At 38.8% G+C, this 16,606-nt stretch overlaps 1 protein-coding gene across 4 annotated transcripts in view; it reads right to left on the bottom strand.

Annotated features, from left to right (window-relative positions):
- Myo6 (myosin VI) overlaps positions 1–16,606 on the bottom strand; it is a 133,954-nt gene that overhangs the window by 51,673 nt on the left and 65,675 nt on the right. For all 4 annotated transcript variants that reach the window (XM_051140675.1, XM_051140676.1, XM_051140677.1 and 1 more), the window contains exons 6-10: positions 8,113–8,218; positions 6,171–6,226; positions 5,629–5,726; positions 4,782–4,946; positions 2,380–2,460 (exon numbers count right to left, since the gene is read on the bottom strand). In XM_051140675.1, coding sequence (XP_050996632.1) covers positions 2,380–2,460; positions 4,782–4,946; positions 5,629–5,726; positions 6,171–6,226; positions 8,113–8,218 — 506 coding nt within the window. The remainder of the gene's footprint in view (positions 1–2,379; positions 2,461–4,781; positions 4,947–5,628; positions 5,727–6,170; positions 6,227–8,112; positions 8,219–16,606) is intronic.

The following is a 16,606-nucleotide window of genomic DNA, read 5'->3' as shown; positions in this document are numbered from 1 at the left end:
CCTGTAACGTCTCTACATTGTACTATGAGGGGATGTGAGTTACTATACATTAGACTAATTCCAGGAATCCATGCAATGGCTTTCTGGAAAAAAGAAAAGAATGAAGAGAAATTCTGTTTTCTCTTCCAGAAGAATTTGCATCTCAAGTATTCATATGTTAGGATCTAGCAAACTCAGACAGAGGTAAAGAAAATTAGGCCTGAAAAGGCTAAAAGAAGAAACAGAAAGAGAGTTTACTGGACATGGAAAAACTGATCTAGGAATTTTCCAGAACTTGAGCATAAAACTAAAGTTAAAATTAAAAAAACCTCAGCATCAGAACTAATGCACATTGAAGATGATGGATGCTTCCAGGAGATGTTTTCTTCTCCCAGCATGCAACTGTTTCTCAAGTTAGCAAACTGTTTGCTTTTCACAAGATACTTTAAGTGTCTGCTTAGGTGCCATATTTCTGGAAAATGTCTAGAGAATGAAATTCTATTTTATCCTTTAAAAGAAGCAAAGGCAACAACCACATGCAAATGTTAAAGAAACACTATCATGCAGAATTTTTAGTCTCGCAGCTGAGCATCTGCAGCATTTAAATACTGTTTTCTAATCAAATCTTCATGAACATATTTGCTTCAGAGCAGACTGAAAATATTGCATTCTCCTAAAATTTGCACACAGCAGAAAGACATCCAAACAGAATGAAGCAAAGGGTTCAATTAGTCAAAATGGTCACCTCATCCTCCTGACAAAGAAGACATAAAAAGTAATTTAAATATGTTAATATACTGTTCACCTGTATATATTACACATTCTCTTTCAGTGACATAAGATTTCTGATAAAGCATTCTCACTCTAAAATAAGGACAGATGGTGTTTTCCTGTCTGGCGGAGTGCATGCTGCTCTTTGGAGGCGAAGTAACGGCTTTCTCTATGCTTTTGTACTTTTTGTGCTATCCCTACAGGACCGTTGCAATTGTCCTGGATAGGTTTTGACTATCGTACTGAAAAGACTACAAATTATATATTTTGATAGTATCTTATAAAAACATAGTCTTTCAAGATGTAGTAAATATCTTAATAAAAGTTGATGTTGCTTCTAAAAGTCATGTCTAAAATAACATGCAAAGTATCAAATAACTATTAACTGTAGTCTCATGTGTTCATTATCTGACATAATAATTTTATTCCCTTTCTACTCATTTATATTAATGTATTTTACACATAATTTATCTTACCTAGTCTGAGTAAATTCAAAACATCTGATTGGCAAGTGTGGAACCATGTAAAAAGTGCTAACAGTAAAAAGTTTCTCAACTGACATAAATATATTTTAAGATAGTAGTCAAGATCAACTAGAACCAATAGCTAATTGTGGTTTAGTTTTCATAACCTAAGCGTGTTGTATAGATAAACTTATTACTTGAATTCTGTATGTAAATGTTTATAAAAGTTTAAAATTCCACTCTTAAACATTTTTAAAATAATAATCATATAACTCTTAGATTGTCTAGTGAGACCAACACATATAAAACTTCATAATATATTCTAGCTATATGGTTGATACAGCAAAATTATAATATGTAAACAGCCTTTCACAAGAACGCTTAAGGTATTAACTGTTTCAAGTCTTACTTCAGTAGACAATAAGTTAAAAGGTATACTTCATGCTTTCTACTGGGACATTCCTCAAAAGGCTCGTGTGTGGAAGCCTTGGTTCCACTGTGGCAGTATTCAGAGGAATGGCTTTGGGGACTCTGACCTCACCGATAGATTGAGCCACTGATGGGCACAAATGTGATGGGCTATTAGCGGGTAATGGAAACTTGGCTGACTGAACTAGTGATCCTGTGAGCTTTACCTTGTCCCTCCCTCTTTCCTTTCCTCCACCTCACCTGCCAGTCACTTCTGGAAGCTTTGCCCAACCACATACTCTCTACTGTGATGTCTGCCTCCCCATGGCCCAGAAATGCGAAGACAATTGACCATGGGCTGTGATATAAAACCAGGAGCAAACACAAACCTTCCTGTACTTCAACGTGATTTGCTCGTGTATTTTGTCACAGCAATAGAAAGCTTACTAATGCACATACTTAATTTACAAATAGTAGTATCAGAGAATGTTGGTAAAATATGACGAGTCTTAAGCAATTTAATAGCATAGAAGTTCAAAAACGAACGTGAGGGAAGCAATGCATTTGGGCACAAGAAGAACCAGAGCCTGATGTTCTACATATGACAGAGGTTTAGTGTGTCACCCTACAAGAGAGTCTTGTGTCAGAATGTAGTTTTAAAACATAAACCTGAAAGCAAGAAGTTCCAAAATAAAGACATATCCTTCAGCAACAGTTTTTCATGAAAGTTTTTAATTTAAAAAAACAACTACTATACCTCAGGACTTTTTCGGTTCTGTAAGATCTGTTTGTCAGTTTCTTTGTTAGCAAAGTATCTGGTGCAGCCTCGGTTTAAATACTAAGACAAAGAATTAATGGGACAATTAACAAAGGATCCAAGGAGAAAGAACACAACTACACAGCGAGTTCACATTCAGCCTGGGCTACATAATGAACCTCTGCCTTAGCAAACAAAGAAACACAATTGGACAGCGGAGGCTGAGACTCAGTGACCCAGGATTAGCCAGGCACACACAAGGCCCGAGGTTAGTCTCAAGAACCGCAAACACACTAAAGGTCTGGGAAAGATGCTGTCTCTTCCAGCTGGGCTGTGATAAGAAGACTGTACCAATTCTCACCATCCATTGTCATTCCGTGTAAGCTTTCTCTATATTCCAAGATTTTTTTCTGACTGCATCAAATGCTTCCATAAACTGTGTAAAAATATCTTAAAATTTATAATAATGTTGAGCATTTTTAGCTTTTTATTTTGTAATATACATGTATAGTTAATACAAATGCAAATGCACAATCTAGAGATTTAAAAGTTCAACCATTTTTTAAAGCAATGATGCTATTCTAAGGCTTTGTGTTCACAATCCGATAAGTAAATTATAAGGACAGAGTGTAACAAACAACCTGATGAAATTATCAAAACACATTTTTACCATTTGTAGCGAATTATTTGGGGAATGAGACAGAAGTGTGGTTGTATGTAACACGAGACTGTCCAATATGGCATATGTATGTCACCTGCTCTCGCTCCTGTCACCACTGGGACTGCCCTAGAGGAAATGAAATCCGTCCCGGTGGTCCACGCCATAAAGGCAGGAAAGCCTTTGGTTGCTTTTGGTAGCTGCCCTTGAGGATGCACGTCACTGTGCTAGGAAATGCTGAACCTTCTAAGACTGAAATGCTATGCTCCCAAGCCTCCAAGCAAAAAGAAATGCTAAATTAAAGCCATAGTAGTTACATTACTTTCTGGCCAGATAAGTAGTAGCAAAATCTACATCATAATTCATGATTTCTAGTAACTTGTATTTCTTTAAAAAGAACATGACAAAAAAATGGCTCTTCTGTTTTCATGAAGATATAATAAGCAATTAACTTCAAATTCCAATTAAGTTGAGAAGCAGAGGTCAGAAGAGGATGTCAAATCCCCTCAGACTGGTATTACAAGCAGTTGTGAGCCGTCATGTGGGTGCTGAGAACTGAACCCAGGTCCTCCACAAGAATAGCCAGTGCTCCTAACTGTGGAGCACCTCTGTACCCCAACACCAGCATTCTTTTAAGTAATTAATTCTTCCACTAGGATTTTCAAATATCCAGTTATCACTGTATTCAGGGTGGGGACGTGCATAGCTTTTTACTATTTAGCATAACATTCAGACAATGTGTGCTTTTCTCATCACATTCTAAGTTGCCCAGGGACAGATTGTGTCCTATACATCTTTTAATCCTGGCACAATGTCAAGCACCCTATAATCAAGCGATCAGTACTTACTGCTGAACTGAACTAAGGGGCACAATTCTTTATTGATTCAGTGATGGAAGATTTTATGGCTACATTAAAGATCATTTTAAAGGCTAGTATTACCAAATCTTATAAAATTTTAATTAGGTTTAAGTTAATATGGCTTTAAACATCTGTCCTTTTACCTACTGAATTACACACCTTCTCATGGTGTTGTGCATGTTGAGGATCATTTATCTCAAGTACTTTGAAAAAGTGATTCAGATTTCAGAGTTGTTTACACTTCAGCATATTTGTATACACTTTAATTTCCCAGCTGAGCATCCCAAATGTTAAACTATAACGATACAGACTTTGCAGTGTTTGAGAGTTGGGTTTTCACTTTAAGAATAATGGACTCATGATAAGCTTACAGATAAATCTCCGTAGAGATCTCATTGGTAAGGTTGTAGTTCTAACACGTTATCTTAGTTACATCTCAGGTGTCCCCATGCAGTGGGGGAGGGGAGAGATTGATAACTTTGCCCAGTGGTTCTCAACCTGTGGGTCGTGACCCCTTTGGACTGTATATCAGATATTCATATTACAATTAATAACAGTAGCAAAATTACAGTTTATGTATTACAGAAGTGGCAATTTATAACTCTTACTACAACATGAATGCTCTGTGAAGAAATACCATCCTTTGTTGTTTAGCAAATAAGGATTTTATACAGGCTCAACATAGATACACTCTATCACCCATAATATTTTCAGTTCATAGCTAAGCCTGAGAAGTTGAAATCTGCAGATTCAGAAAGCCCACTGAACTTGGTTAACGTAAGTTGTGTATAAATACAAGTAGTTATCAAAATACAGTGAGTTTTTGGACTGAGAGGGTACACAATTTGCAAACCTGGTATAAAATTTATTTTCCTCCAACCTACCCGAAAATTGTCTGGGGAACTCAAGTGAAGCTTCTCCCTGATGTCCTCTGAGGCCCCAGCACACAGCCTGTAAAAAATGTGGTAATTCCGCTCCTCTTTGCCTTGAACACAGATCCTAGACTTCTCCAGAAGATAATGAGAAACAAATCCTCCAACAACCGAACTCTAAAAGACAAAAGAGAAAATGCATTTTTGCACCTATGGAATAACTTAATGTTAACTTAATGTGAAACTAATCTTTTAACATTCGTTTATCAAAAAAGTTAAAATAGTTATAAATACTAGGGAGAAAAATACCTAAGATGTAAGCTCTGAGTATTTCTACAGTTCACCCTTCATTTTAAACACCATTATCCAATCTCTGCCGTGATCCTTCCTAGCTTTTGAGCCTTTGCAGAACTGGAACTGACTCTGTAGCACACCCCAAGTCCACAGAAGCCCACAGACAGTTGCTGAAGAGCTCTCAGCTTGCCATCACAAGAAAACTGCAGAGAAGTCACTAACTGTCCTGATGTGATCATTGCAGACTACACAGATCTACAGAAAACAAACGAATCACTATGTGTCATGCTGTGCCTTGTCACTGTGTATGTTATTACATGTTATCAAAACAGCATGTGATCCAAAGAATCAAGTATGAGAAAAATAACTATAAAGCTATGGATGATAACGCAGTTGAATCCCATATTTTGATTTTAAGCTGAATAGAAATTCGGCATAGTCATTGTATATACATACAGACAATGATAATAATCTTAGAAAAATTGCACCAATTCCAATTCTATTAAGACCTTTATGCTTACCATAAACACTTTCCAAATGTATCCCAAAAGCAATTTTTATTTACCTTTTCATTGAAATGAATTTCCACAAATTTTCCAAATCGGCTGCTATTATTGTTACGAACAGTCTTTGCATTTCCAAAAGCTTCTAAAAGTGGATTAGCTGTTGAAAAAGATATGAAAATAGCTCATCAAAAAAAAAATCACAAAAAAAGGCACGAATAAAAAATGATGAAGCAATATACATATTATATCTCAGGGGCTAAAATTTTGGGGAACTGCTGGAAGAAATGATATTAGAAATATTAATATGGAAAGTTATCAAGTAGTGTCAAATTCCACAAGTATTAAAATGTTTACCCACTGTAGTGGTTTTACTTCTGACTGACAAGTGGACAAGATCTAGACACATCCAGAGGACGAGCCTCTAGTGCAGCTAGAGAGAATGGGGTAACAGATGAACATGAAGGTACCGTCTGCGCAAAGATCCGTAAGAGATGAGAAAGTCTCTTATATCTCTAAGAGAAAAGTGTTTTAAAACACAAATAAGATTCTTCTAAGTTAGCTTCAGAGGTATCCAACAATAAAAAATAAAAATCAAAAATACCTTCAACAATTCTATCATCAATATCTTGACCCGTTCCATAAGATTCTGTGAGGTATCTATTTAAAATACAGGACCGGAAAAAAAAAAAAAAAAAAAACCTTGATTAACAGTAATATTAAGAACAACAAATTTACAAATTTACTATTTAGTACACATCAAACTGAAACATGGATCATCACTGTAGCTGTTTTTAAGTTTTTTTATACTTTTATTTATGTTTCTGTGTGTGCCTTGTGTGTACATTTGCATGTCATAGAATTACATTTTTTAAGCTGTTTGGAAATATTCAGATTTTAACAAATTCTTCAAATAGATTTACATAAATATCTCTTAATAACTATTTAACTTGATAACTATATACATTTATATGTCAAATAAAAAACTTTCATAAAGGACCCCACCACGAAAAAACTAGGAACTATACTGATACAACTTTAGAATGTGCTGGTCCTAGCAGTATTTTCACCACTAGATTTAACTTCCTTGGGTATGTGTGATGGTTCACACTGACACCAACTGAAGGGGACCTAGAGTCATGTAGAAGACAGGTCTGTGGCTATGTCTGTGAGGGATAGACTGAGTTAACTGAGGTGGAATGACCCACTCTGAGTGTGAGTGACAACATTCCATGACCTGTGGTCCTGAACCACGTAGAAGAGATCTAAACGCACTACCTCTTTCCTCTCTACTTCCTGACTGCAGGTATAATGTGACCAGCTTCTGCCAACATGCCTTCTCCACCATGGTGGGTTTGTACCCTTGGACCGTGAGCCAAGATGAACTCTCCCTTCCTTAATTACTTCTTGTCTGACATTCTGTCACAGCAGGGAGACAATTTACAGTATTTAATTAAAAGATGAGACTACAGTCCTATAGTGACGATGCTATTTCTGTTTTTAAAAAGCTAGGGTTGTACATCAGTGTTGAGAATTTACTTTGATGATGGAAAAGGGGATCTGATGAGAGAACAGATATGAGGAAGTCCAAACAAAAAGAAGTCTAAAGATATTTCATAGCACCAACATTAAGAATAGAATGTCCATTTGGATTCTCAAGAAATATCCCAGGGTCTCTTATTGCCTAGCCAGAACTAACTTCCTACAGAATCCTCAAAGAAATAACACATCAGGCAGAGCTGGTTTTCTATAATATAAAGATTATCTACCATGTTAAGATGTTTATTTCTTCCAAACTATACCATAAGGTACGCAACAATAACAAAAATCAACTTGTTTAAATGCTGCCACACCCACACACACTTAAAACTGCCCTATTCACAATAGTCAAGTGGCAGAAACAACCCAGCTGCCCATCAACAACACATGTGCCCACACAGCAAATACAATGAATCCCTGAAATGAAATGTATTCAGCCCTAAAAGTCAGGGAGACAGTCCTAACGCATACTGTGCCATAGGACACATGTATGTTCTTAAAACGCTGGCTCTTACTAGCTTCTCTAGGCTCCCATCCCCCTTGAGATTAAAGAGATCTTCCCCTACTTCAATCTCCTGTGTGTGTGTGTGTGTGTGTGTGTGTGTGTGTGTGTGTGTGTGTGGTGTGTGTACATACAGGCACATGTCACTATAACCAGCTGAAATATGAGTGACTCACATATTGAACTAAATGAAATAAAGAAGTCACACAAGTATTAATACTGTATGATACCACTTAAACAAGGTACTTAGAGAAATTCATAGAAGCCCCAAAGAGGACAGTGGTTAACAGCGTCCGGGGAAGTAGCAGGAGCTATTTAGTGAGTACAGTCCCAGGTTTGTGAGATGGAGAATACAGACAACACAATGACATGAATGTGATGGTGTGAACGTGCTTGACCTTACTGAACTTCGAAATGAGTAGGTCGACAAACTCAGTGGTAAACATTCTTTACCACAAAAATAATGTCAAACTGCTCAAACATTTCAGATTAGCTAAATACTCACCTTAGAACAAACTTTGTATTTTCTGTTTTGCCAGCTCCTGATTCTCCAGATACAATGATAGACTGGCTCATCTTGAGCACCTTCATGTCCCGAAAAGCCTTATCAGCTGGGGACAAAGTAACACAGTAACAAAGCAAATGGAGTTATTGACAAGAGCTGACTGCAGGGGCCTTTATTCTGAAAGGAGTCATGAACATGTGTTAAAAAGATGAAGTCATTCAAAGGGCTTCTGTGCAAATTTACTTGCAGTGTTCCTAACAGACAGGTAATAGGAACCAAACCATCTCAAGACTGAGCTAGATAGTCTCCATAGTCAGCTTTGGCTCGGCTTGTCCAAATGCCAGAGCAGTTCTGCAGAAGAACAGAAAAGGCTCAGTGTGCATGACTAATGAGGTCCCGAGTGAGAAGCGAGAAGGAATAAGCTTCCAATTAGAAATCTGGCAACCACATCCATTGTGAAGAGAAAAACAACCGAAAAATAAATCTACAGAATAATTATTTCCAGTTCCAACCACTTACCTGTAAATTTTATAGTTTCATTTTTAAGAGCTGAGTGAGGAAACCCAGACCCAGAAAGATAAATAACACATGTTTTCTCTCATTAGTGGGTGTTAGCTTTGAATCTTTAGAGGTGCATGTCTCATTTGGAATATCCACAGAGGTCAGGAAATTAGTAAAGGACCATCAGGAAGTGAGGCATTCAGGGAAGGGGAAATAGGATGCAGTGACATAGTGGGAATAATGGAACAAGAAGGGTCAAATGGGGAAGGGGACCGAAGGGCTGGGGGTAAATGAGGGAACGGGGAGAGGGTGGGGAATTAGAGAACAGGATAAAGGAGGGAAGTGGAGACAAATAATTCACACTAAAGACCATCTAAAAACAGCCATGAAAATCTACTACTGCAGAAGCTTCCTAAATTATAAGCATACGCATATAAAAAGAGCTTATATGAAGTTACTCCCTAATAGGGCAACCATGACCCTATTAAATACCACAGGCTAACAAAAAGCCCAGTGTCAGAAATACGTTACCTCTACTGAAGTTTTTGGCCAATGATGTCCCAGAGACCCCAAAATATTACCTGCAAATTGTCACTGCTTTTGGTTACCCTCCAAAACCTGACAGTAAGACCCCTGCTGCTAAGAGTATCATATGCTTGAGTCATAAAACATGGAGAAATCAGGCTGGTACTGAGCTAGATAGAAGCTTCATCCCCATTGGCTAGCATCCCTAAAACTGGGAGGTGCTATGCATGCTACTGAAGAAAAGCAATCCAATCTTATCCAGATGTGAACCCTAAAAACATCAATACAATGTGCCCGGCAAGATGTCCCTCTGGCACAATAGTGTTATGGATGTCATAGGAGTAACCAACTACTTTCTGCTTGGACTTGAGGCCCTCTTCACAAGATGAAACCCAAGACTGACACAGTTACCAGGACCAAGAGCTACGGCTATACAGATCGTAGGGCCTCTTATTACTTTGCTAATAAGATATAATATTAAACCAAACTCCTAACTACTTCTCATTACACCAACAGACTACTGCATCTCTCAAATCTCATCAGAGAAGCTTCTTTTTTTAAGCTCTATTTATTTTTACTTTCTGTATATTAGTGTTTTTCCTGGGCATATGTTAAGTATACTACAGTGCCCACTAAAACCATAGAGGACATCAAATTCCCCCTAGAACAGTTGGTTGTGAGTACCATGTGGGTGCTTAGAGCCAAACAGGGATCACCAAGGCTCAACCATTGAACTCTCTCTAACCCAAGAAGCTACTTTTGGCATTTGATGGTGACTAACACAGATTCCCACAATTGTTCAAGGTTCAGAAAACAACTGATTGTGGCATGTTCAGTCTTACATGAAGCAACTATGATCACACCCTCCTCCTCCCAAAGCTCAAGGATCACTGCAGGAGACAGACAGACAGATTGTAACAGCAAAGGCAGATGACTATAAGGACATAGTGGCTTGGACAAAGGAGGGCAGTTGCATTTATGAACTCACAGAGATTGGAGCAGCATGCACAAGACCTGCACAAGCTCAGGCCAAGCATGGAGGGGTAGAGGTGAACAGGAAGTTCCACCACTAGCTGAGGAGCTGTTGGCAGTTAATAGCTTCCAGAGGAGGAAGAGTTAGCTTTTGGAGAATGTGGCCCTTGTAGGTCTAACATGCTCCAGCAGGTGGCCATGTACCTAAGACTATATAGACAGCACTAACTACTCAATGTAGTTTTATGAAGAAAAAAAAAAAAATGAAGACACAAAATAGGGTGGGAATGGAATAGAAAGTTGATCTGGGAGAAGATGGGTGAGGGCAATGAATCTGAACAAAATACAATGTATAAAATCTCAAAGAGTTAGTAAAAAAAAAAAATACTTAAACACTAAATCTGTGGAATTTGCTCTCTGTATTACTAAATTTTAAAATTGCATAGAACTTATTATCAATATTTCTAAGACAGGCAAATTAAACTGTTTTAAGTCTCCCTGACAACATTATTAAAAATATAGACTTTTTAGCTATCTTCTTTATACTATAAGAATTAAAGCTGTAATGTCTTAAATGGTCAGATAACACAAACTAAGTACAATTAGTTCTGTTAATGTGACCAAACTTAAACAAAGACAAAATTAGCTCCCCCAGAGATCTTCACATTGAGCAAAATTAGCCACACAGAGAAAGGTAAATATCACATGTTTTCTCTCCTGTGACTTGAAAGCAGAAGGGAGACTAACTTGGAAAGAGGAGGGACCAGCAAGAAAGAAGAGAGGGAAAACATGATAAAGAAGAGGAGAATATGAGACGAATACATGATACAACTTTCTCTGAAAATGTCATCATGAACTCGTTTTTTCAAAATGAACACTTAAAAAATAGCTCCAAAGCAATTTGGCTCAAGAAGATAATTACTTTTCATCCCAAACATGTGCTACCCATACGAGCAAACAAAATAAGCTTTACAAATGGCTTTTACGCTAAGAGCAAGCCACAAGCAGCATTGCGTGGGAATTCCCACCAGCCCACTGTGACTGAAGCATCTGCCTGCAAAGTGATGCTGCCCCAAGGCAGAGGGACCTGTGGGAAGGAGGACCCAGTAAGAGGTCACTGGAGACATACTGAGAAGGTGGTTTCTCACTTGATTCCTTGAGTTCTCACAAGGGGTTTGTTATAAAAAAAATTTTTTTTAATTAAAAAAAAATTATTTTTAAAGAGCAAGCCTGGGACCTCCTATTGCATCCAGGAAACACTGTGTCCTTATAGTCACCCACCACCTCTGCTCTTACAGTCTTTCTGGACCCTCTTCACCATTATCTCTGAGCCTCGACTTCTGGTTGGAGGTCAACTATGTGTTCCTGTGGCCACTGCTCTCTGTCGTCAGGGGATGGAGCCATGGGTGGCCCATACCACAGAGTCTGTGTCATCCTATGAATTATGAACTTCCCGGACTGTGAGCTAACTGATCTTCTCCTTCATGAAGATAGTTCAGTAGCGACACAAGACTGACAAACAGCAGCAGAAGCAGCACACGCTTCCCACGGTCCAATCGGCAAAGGGCTTCCTGCACCTTCCCTCAGATTGCCGTTCCAAATGCCTTGTAAGTAGTAAAGGCTACAAACAAAAGCTGATTTATTTACATTTTAAACATTTACCTTTCCCCCAATGATGAACTTCATGATATCCATGTTCTAATGACTGCACTTTGTAGGTTGATAAAAGAACATGTCAATGTTTATCGGAGCATCTGAGAACTGTAAGTCGGTTGGGTGTTACACTACTCCTGACTAGCATGTTTACTCTGCCTGTATACAATAACCAAATCTAGAAGTGAGGACAAACACATGTACAAGGAGAAATTCCAAGGAGAAACAGACTAGACAAGAAAGAGTACCAAAATAAGATGCCCAGCTGCTGGTTATGTGTGAATACCAAGGCTTAGGCAACACGTCTAAATTTGCAGCATACACGTGGAATATAAACTCTACTTCTCATCAGTTGCCCCATTCCTCTGTTCTCAGAACTGGGGTCTTCAGGATGAGCAGCTGAGAAAGTCAAGCCGGACGCTGCTGTCTCCCCACCTGGGTCTCTCAGGGATAAGTAGCATCTACCACTTGAAATACTGTAATTTTATGAAGCTACGGTGCAAGATAATTCAGAGGAGAAATCTGCTATTCAAGACTTCCCGGATAGTGGTGGTGCACTTCAATCCTAGCACTCAGGAGGCAAAAGCAGGCAGATCTCTGAGTTTAAAGCCAGCCTGGTCTACAGAGTGAGTTCCAGGACAGCCAAGGTTACACAAAGAAACCCTGTCTCAGAGGGGGAAATCCCAAAACAAAACTGTTTCAGTCAGACCCAAATAACATATTTACAAGAGATGCTCAAGGTAAAACACAGGAGGCTTTGTCGCAGAGTTGTAAGAGAGACCACCTTTGAGATAGGGTTGACCATAAGGATTGAAAATACTATTAAAACCCAGGCAGGCATAGAGACACACATAGGCAATCCCAAAGGTGGCCTGGTATACTTGAGTTAGTCTCCCTCTCCCTCCCTCTCTCTCCTCTGTCCCTCCCTCCTCCTTCCCTCCCTCTCTCTCTCAACAAGTACTCTTAAGTCATCTTTGATTAAGCCTACTTTCAATGGGGCAGTCACACGTCAGCGGGCACAGGCATTTGATAAATAATAATGCATGACTGGCCCATGAGTTGGCCCCAAAGTATTCTGGCCCTCCCTGTGTAGGATAGATACATGCTCCTAACAACACTAATACACCAAGAGGCATACAGGTCTTGCAAAATATGGGCTTGGTGCATGGTATCTTTTATTAAATAAATAAAGTAACTAAGAGAACAGCATTTGCAACAAGGTACCTGAAGGACTGGCTGGGCATATGACCAGCATCTGTGACCTGACCCATGAAGGACAGCCCACAGGTGTGCCAGACATCTAAGAACCTGAAAAGAAACACTGCCATCAACACTAGGGAGGCTGCATTCAAACTCTACCCCACCGGCTCTTGCCCCTTCACGTGCCCTTTCTGTCTGTTTAATATGCACTGTTACTCTAGCAAGACATCTTGGTTCTCTTGTCAAGTCTTCCTCAGTTCTTTCCTTCCCCCTCTTCCCTTCTCATCTCTTATTGTATATTATCTCTTCTTTCCCCTTTTGACTTCCCGTTTGTTTGGCCTTCGCACAGACCATGGGCTAACCTAGTGCATGGGTCTCTATATCTCACCCTCCTTAGGCCTGGAACTGTTGTAGGTTATTTGAATGGGGCACTCTCCTCTCTCTTTTCATTCTACCTGTAGCCAAAGCTGCCTTGCCCTCACCTCGTCTGTAGCGTTTCCCCTTCTGTTTATTTCCCTTCCTTTCTCATTTCTATATCAGCTCAATATAATCACTAGTCCCACATTTCCTTTCCCTCTCACCTACACAGTGGCTACTATTTTAGAGCACACTGGGAATTTAAATGGTGACTGTCATTTATCACTGTACATCTACGGACTGTATTCTACTTTTAGGGGACTACTAGGAACTGGACCTGGTTCCAAACACTAGGCTAGGGGGAAAAAATGGATACATAAATCCTACTGCAACCTAGTCTCTCCTGCACATTGTAAACATCTCCACTAAAAAAAAAAAAAGTTATTTTGAGTATAAATAAATAAACAAATAACCCAACCCCAGATGTTCAATCTCCAATGCAAAAATATAAGAAAAACAGATAAAAAAAAAAATGGCAATTTGACAGCTCCAAAAGTTGGTCATCCCACAGCATACCAAACCTATGGGATAATGAAGCAGTTCTAAGATGGAAATTTATAGCTGTGTGTGTCTAATTTTTAAAAAAAAAAATCAAGGAGATCTCAAATAAACACCATAACAATGTATCTTGGGGCTGAGAAAGAACAAGAATAAGCCAAGGCCAAAATCAGCCAAGAGGCAGAAATAGTTAAGATCAGGCAGAAAATAATGAAATGGAAATGAAAAGAAAAAAATAATACAAAGAATTACTGAAACAAAGAGTTGGTCCTCTGGGGAAAAACAAACAAGATTGACAAACTCTTGGCTAAGTTAACCGAAAGGGAGAAAAAAGATTAAAAATAATAAAAATTAGAGATGAAAGGGGAGCCGTTACAATAGATACTATGGAAACTCTAAGACCTATATTTCACTAAAATGGGAAATCTCAATGAAAAGGCCCTATGTTCTCTCTCATGGGGATCCTAGCTTCAATTTCTTAAATGTTTAAGTTTTTGTTCTGGTTTGGTTTTGTGCTTGGTTGGTTGGTTGGTTGGTTGGTTGGTTGGTTTTGTGGGGGTTTTTGTTTGGTTGGTTGTTGGTTTGGTTTTTCAAGATATTGTTTCTCTGTGTTGCCTTGGCTGTCCTGGACTCACTTTGTAGACCAGGCTGGCCTTGAACTCACAGGGATCCACCTGCTTCTGCCTCCTGAGTGCTGGGATTACAGGTGTGCACCACTGTGCCCAGCTTATATTTTTAACTTTAAATTGGAGTATCTGTAGAGGCCAGGGAATGAGAAAGGAGACATGAGAAGTATATTCTGAAAGGAGAGAACAGTTAGATGCAGATAACTGGAAAACAGAGCTAGAGCTAGGATGGTTTCAGTGGGAGTGGAATGGGGCAATGAAGGAAACATGATGGGAGTATCAGATCAACAGAAACTCGGTGAACTGGAAAATGTCACACATGCCCATTAAGTTATAAGGCAACTCAAAGACTTTTTAAAGGTCAACTCTGCACGAATAGATCATGCTGCTCTCATAAGCCACACGCCTTTAAACAAAAGTCCCAGAGCCCTGTGAACTGTTGTCCAGGGATACCCAAGAGCCATTGCTCTTGGTCACCCATCGGAACTAGACAGCAAGGCTCTATTGCTGAAGACACCACCTACTTGGGATGCAGCACACAGATAACCAAGGTGCAACTAAGCTCAAAGCTGCCAGGCCACTGGATAGAGTTCTTAGTGCTGGAAGGTGCTGTGTAGGCTGCTAGTGGAAAAAAGTATCAGAGGTCTTACTGAGCTGCAGATGCAGAGTACTATAATACCAACCTGCCAGGCAAGATGTTCCCACTGGCACAAGTATTTGTGGGGGTAGGGGTGGGGTAACCAACCACCTCCTGATTTGATTTGAGTTCCAGTCCATGGAAAGAAAAAAGTATATATATAGTTCAGTAAACCAAGGCCAAAACTCGTGGCTACTGATGTCATGGGCCCTATGACAAAAGTTGACACTGATATTAAGCTAAATAGAGTCAAACTGCTGTTAAAATACTTATATTCATATCTTACACTAGTGATACTATCTGCCTCGGCCAGAGATGATGATGATGATGATGATGATGATGATGATGATGCTTCTTCTTCTTCTTCTTCTTCTTCTTCTTCTTCTTCTTCTTCTTCTTCTTCTTCTTTTTCTTCTTCTTCTTCTTCTTCTTCTTCTTCTTCTTCTTCTTCTTCTTCTTCTTCTTCTTCTTTGTGTGTGTGTGTGTGTGTGTGTGTGTGAGACTCACACAAAAGGTTGAAAGTAAGTGCTGTGGAATGCTCAGCTCTAAGCAAGGCATCTATAATACATGGCCCAGAGAACCTCACAGAAAAGGGGGCAGGAAAGGTTGTAAGAACTTGAAGATGGAAAAGAAAACAATGAAATGCTGCCTTCTTATATAACATGGCTGACATAATGATGAACACCCAGCAGCTATGGGTCTCTGCACATGACCTGCACAAAAACTAACATATGAAAATAAGATGGGAATTAGTTGGGAGAAGAAAGAGGTTTGTAGATGTGAAAAGGGGATTAGAACGGTAATGGGGGAAATATGATCACAATTCACTGAGTGCATGTGTTAAATTATCAAAAATTAAGTTTAAAAATGGATAAGCTAAAAAATAAATAGATTTCTAAAATGTAATATGAACCACCAAAATTAAACAAAGATAAAATAAGCAATTTAAACATGTCTGTAATAAGACTGAAATAATAAATTTTAAAATCTCACAATTAAAAACAGTCTGGGCCCAAACAGATTGATTGCACAGCTCTATCAGGCTTGTGAACTAGCGTCAGCGCTTTGCAAACCATTCCAAAAACACAAAAGAGAGAAATGTTAATAAATTATTTGTATCAAGTAAATATCACCCCGAAGCCCAAACAAGATATAGACATAACAACAAAAAAGAAAGTGACATACGAATGCCCTAGATGAAAACAGATGCAAAAATTATAAATAAAATACCTGAAACTTGAATTTAAGACTATATCAAAAAGATTCTTTACAATAATCAAATTGGCTTCATTGCAGAGTCCAGGGATTATTTGACATAAGCAAATCAGGAAACATAATACATCACTGAAGTGGACTTTAACACAGAAATCACACGAGTGTCTCAATAGACGCAGAAAAGGCTTCAGACAAAGCCTAACATCTCTCCACATTAAGATCACTGAATAGACAAGGGATAGACAGAAGG

This window comes from Acomys russatus, chromosome 32 (genome assembly GCF_903995435.1).
Source record: "Acomys russatus chromosome 32, mAcoRus1.1, whole genome shotgun sequence".
Taxonomy (NCBI): domain Eukaryota; kingdom Metazoa; phylum Chordata; class Mammalia; order Rodentia; family Muridae; genus Acomys; species Acomys russatus.
The sequence above is the reverse complement of the archived record's forward strand: the minus strand, read 5'-3'. Positions and strand labels throughout refer to the sequence as shown.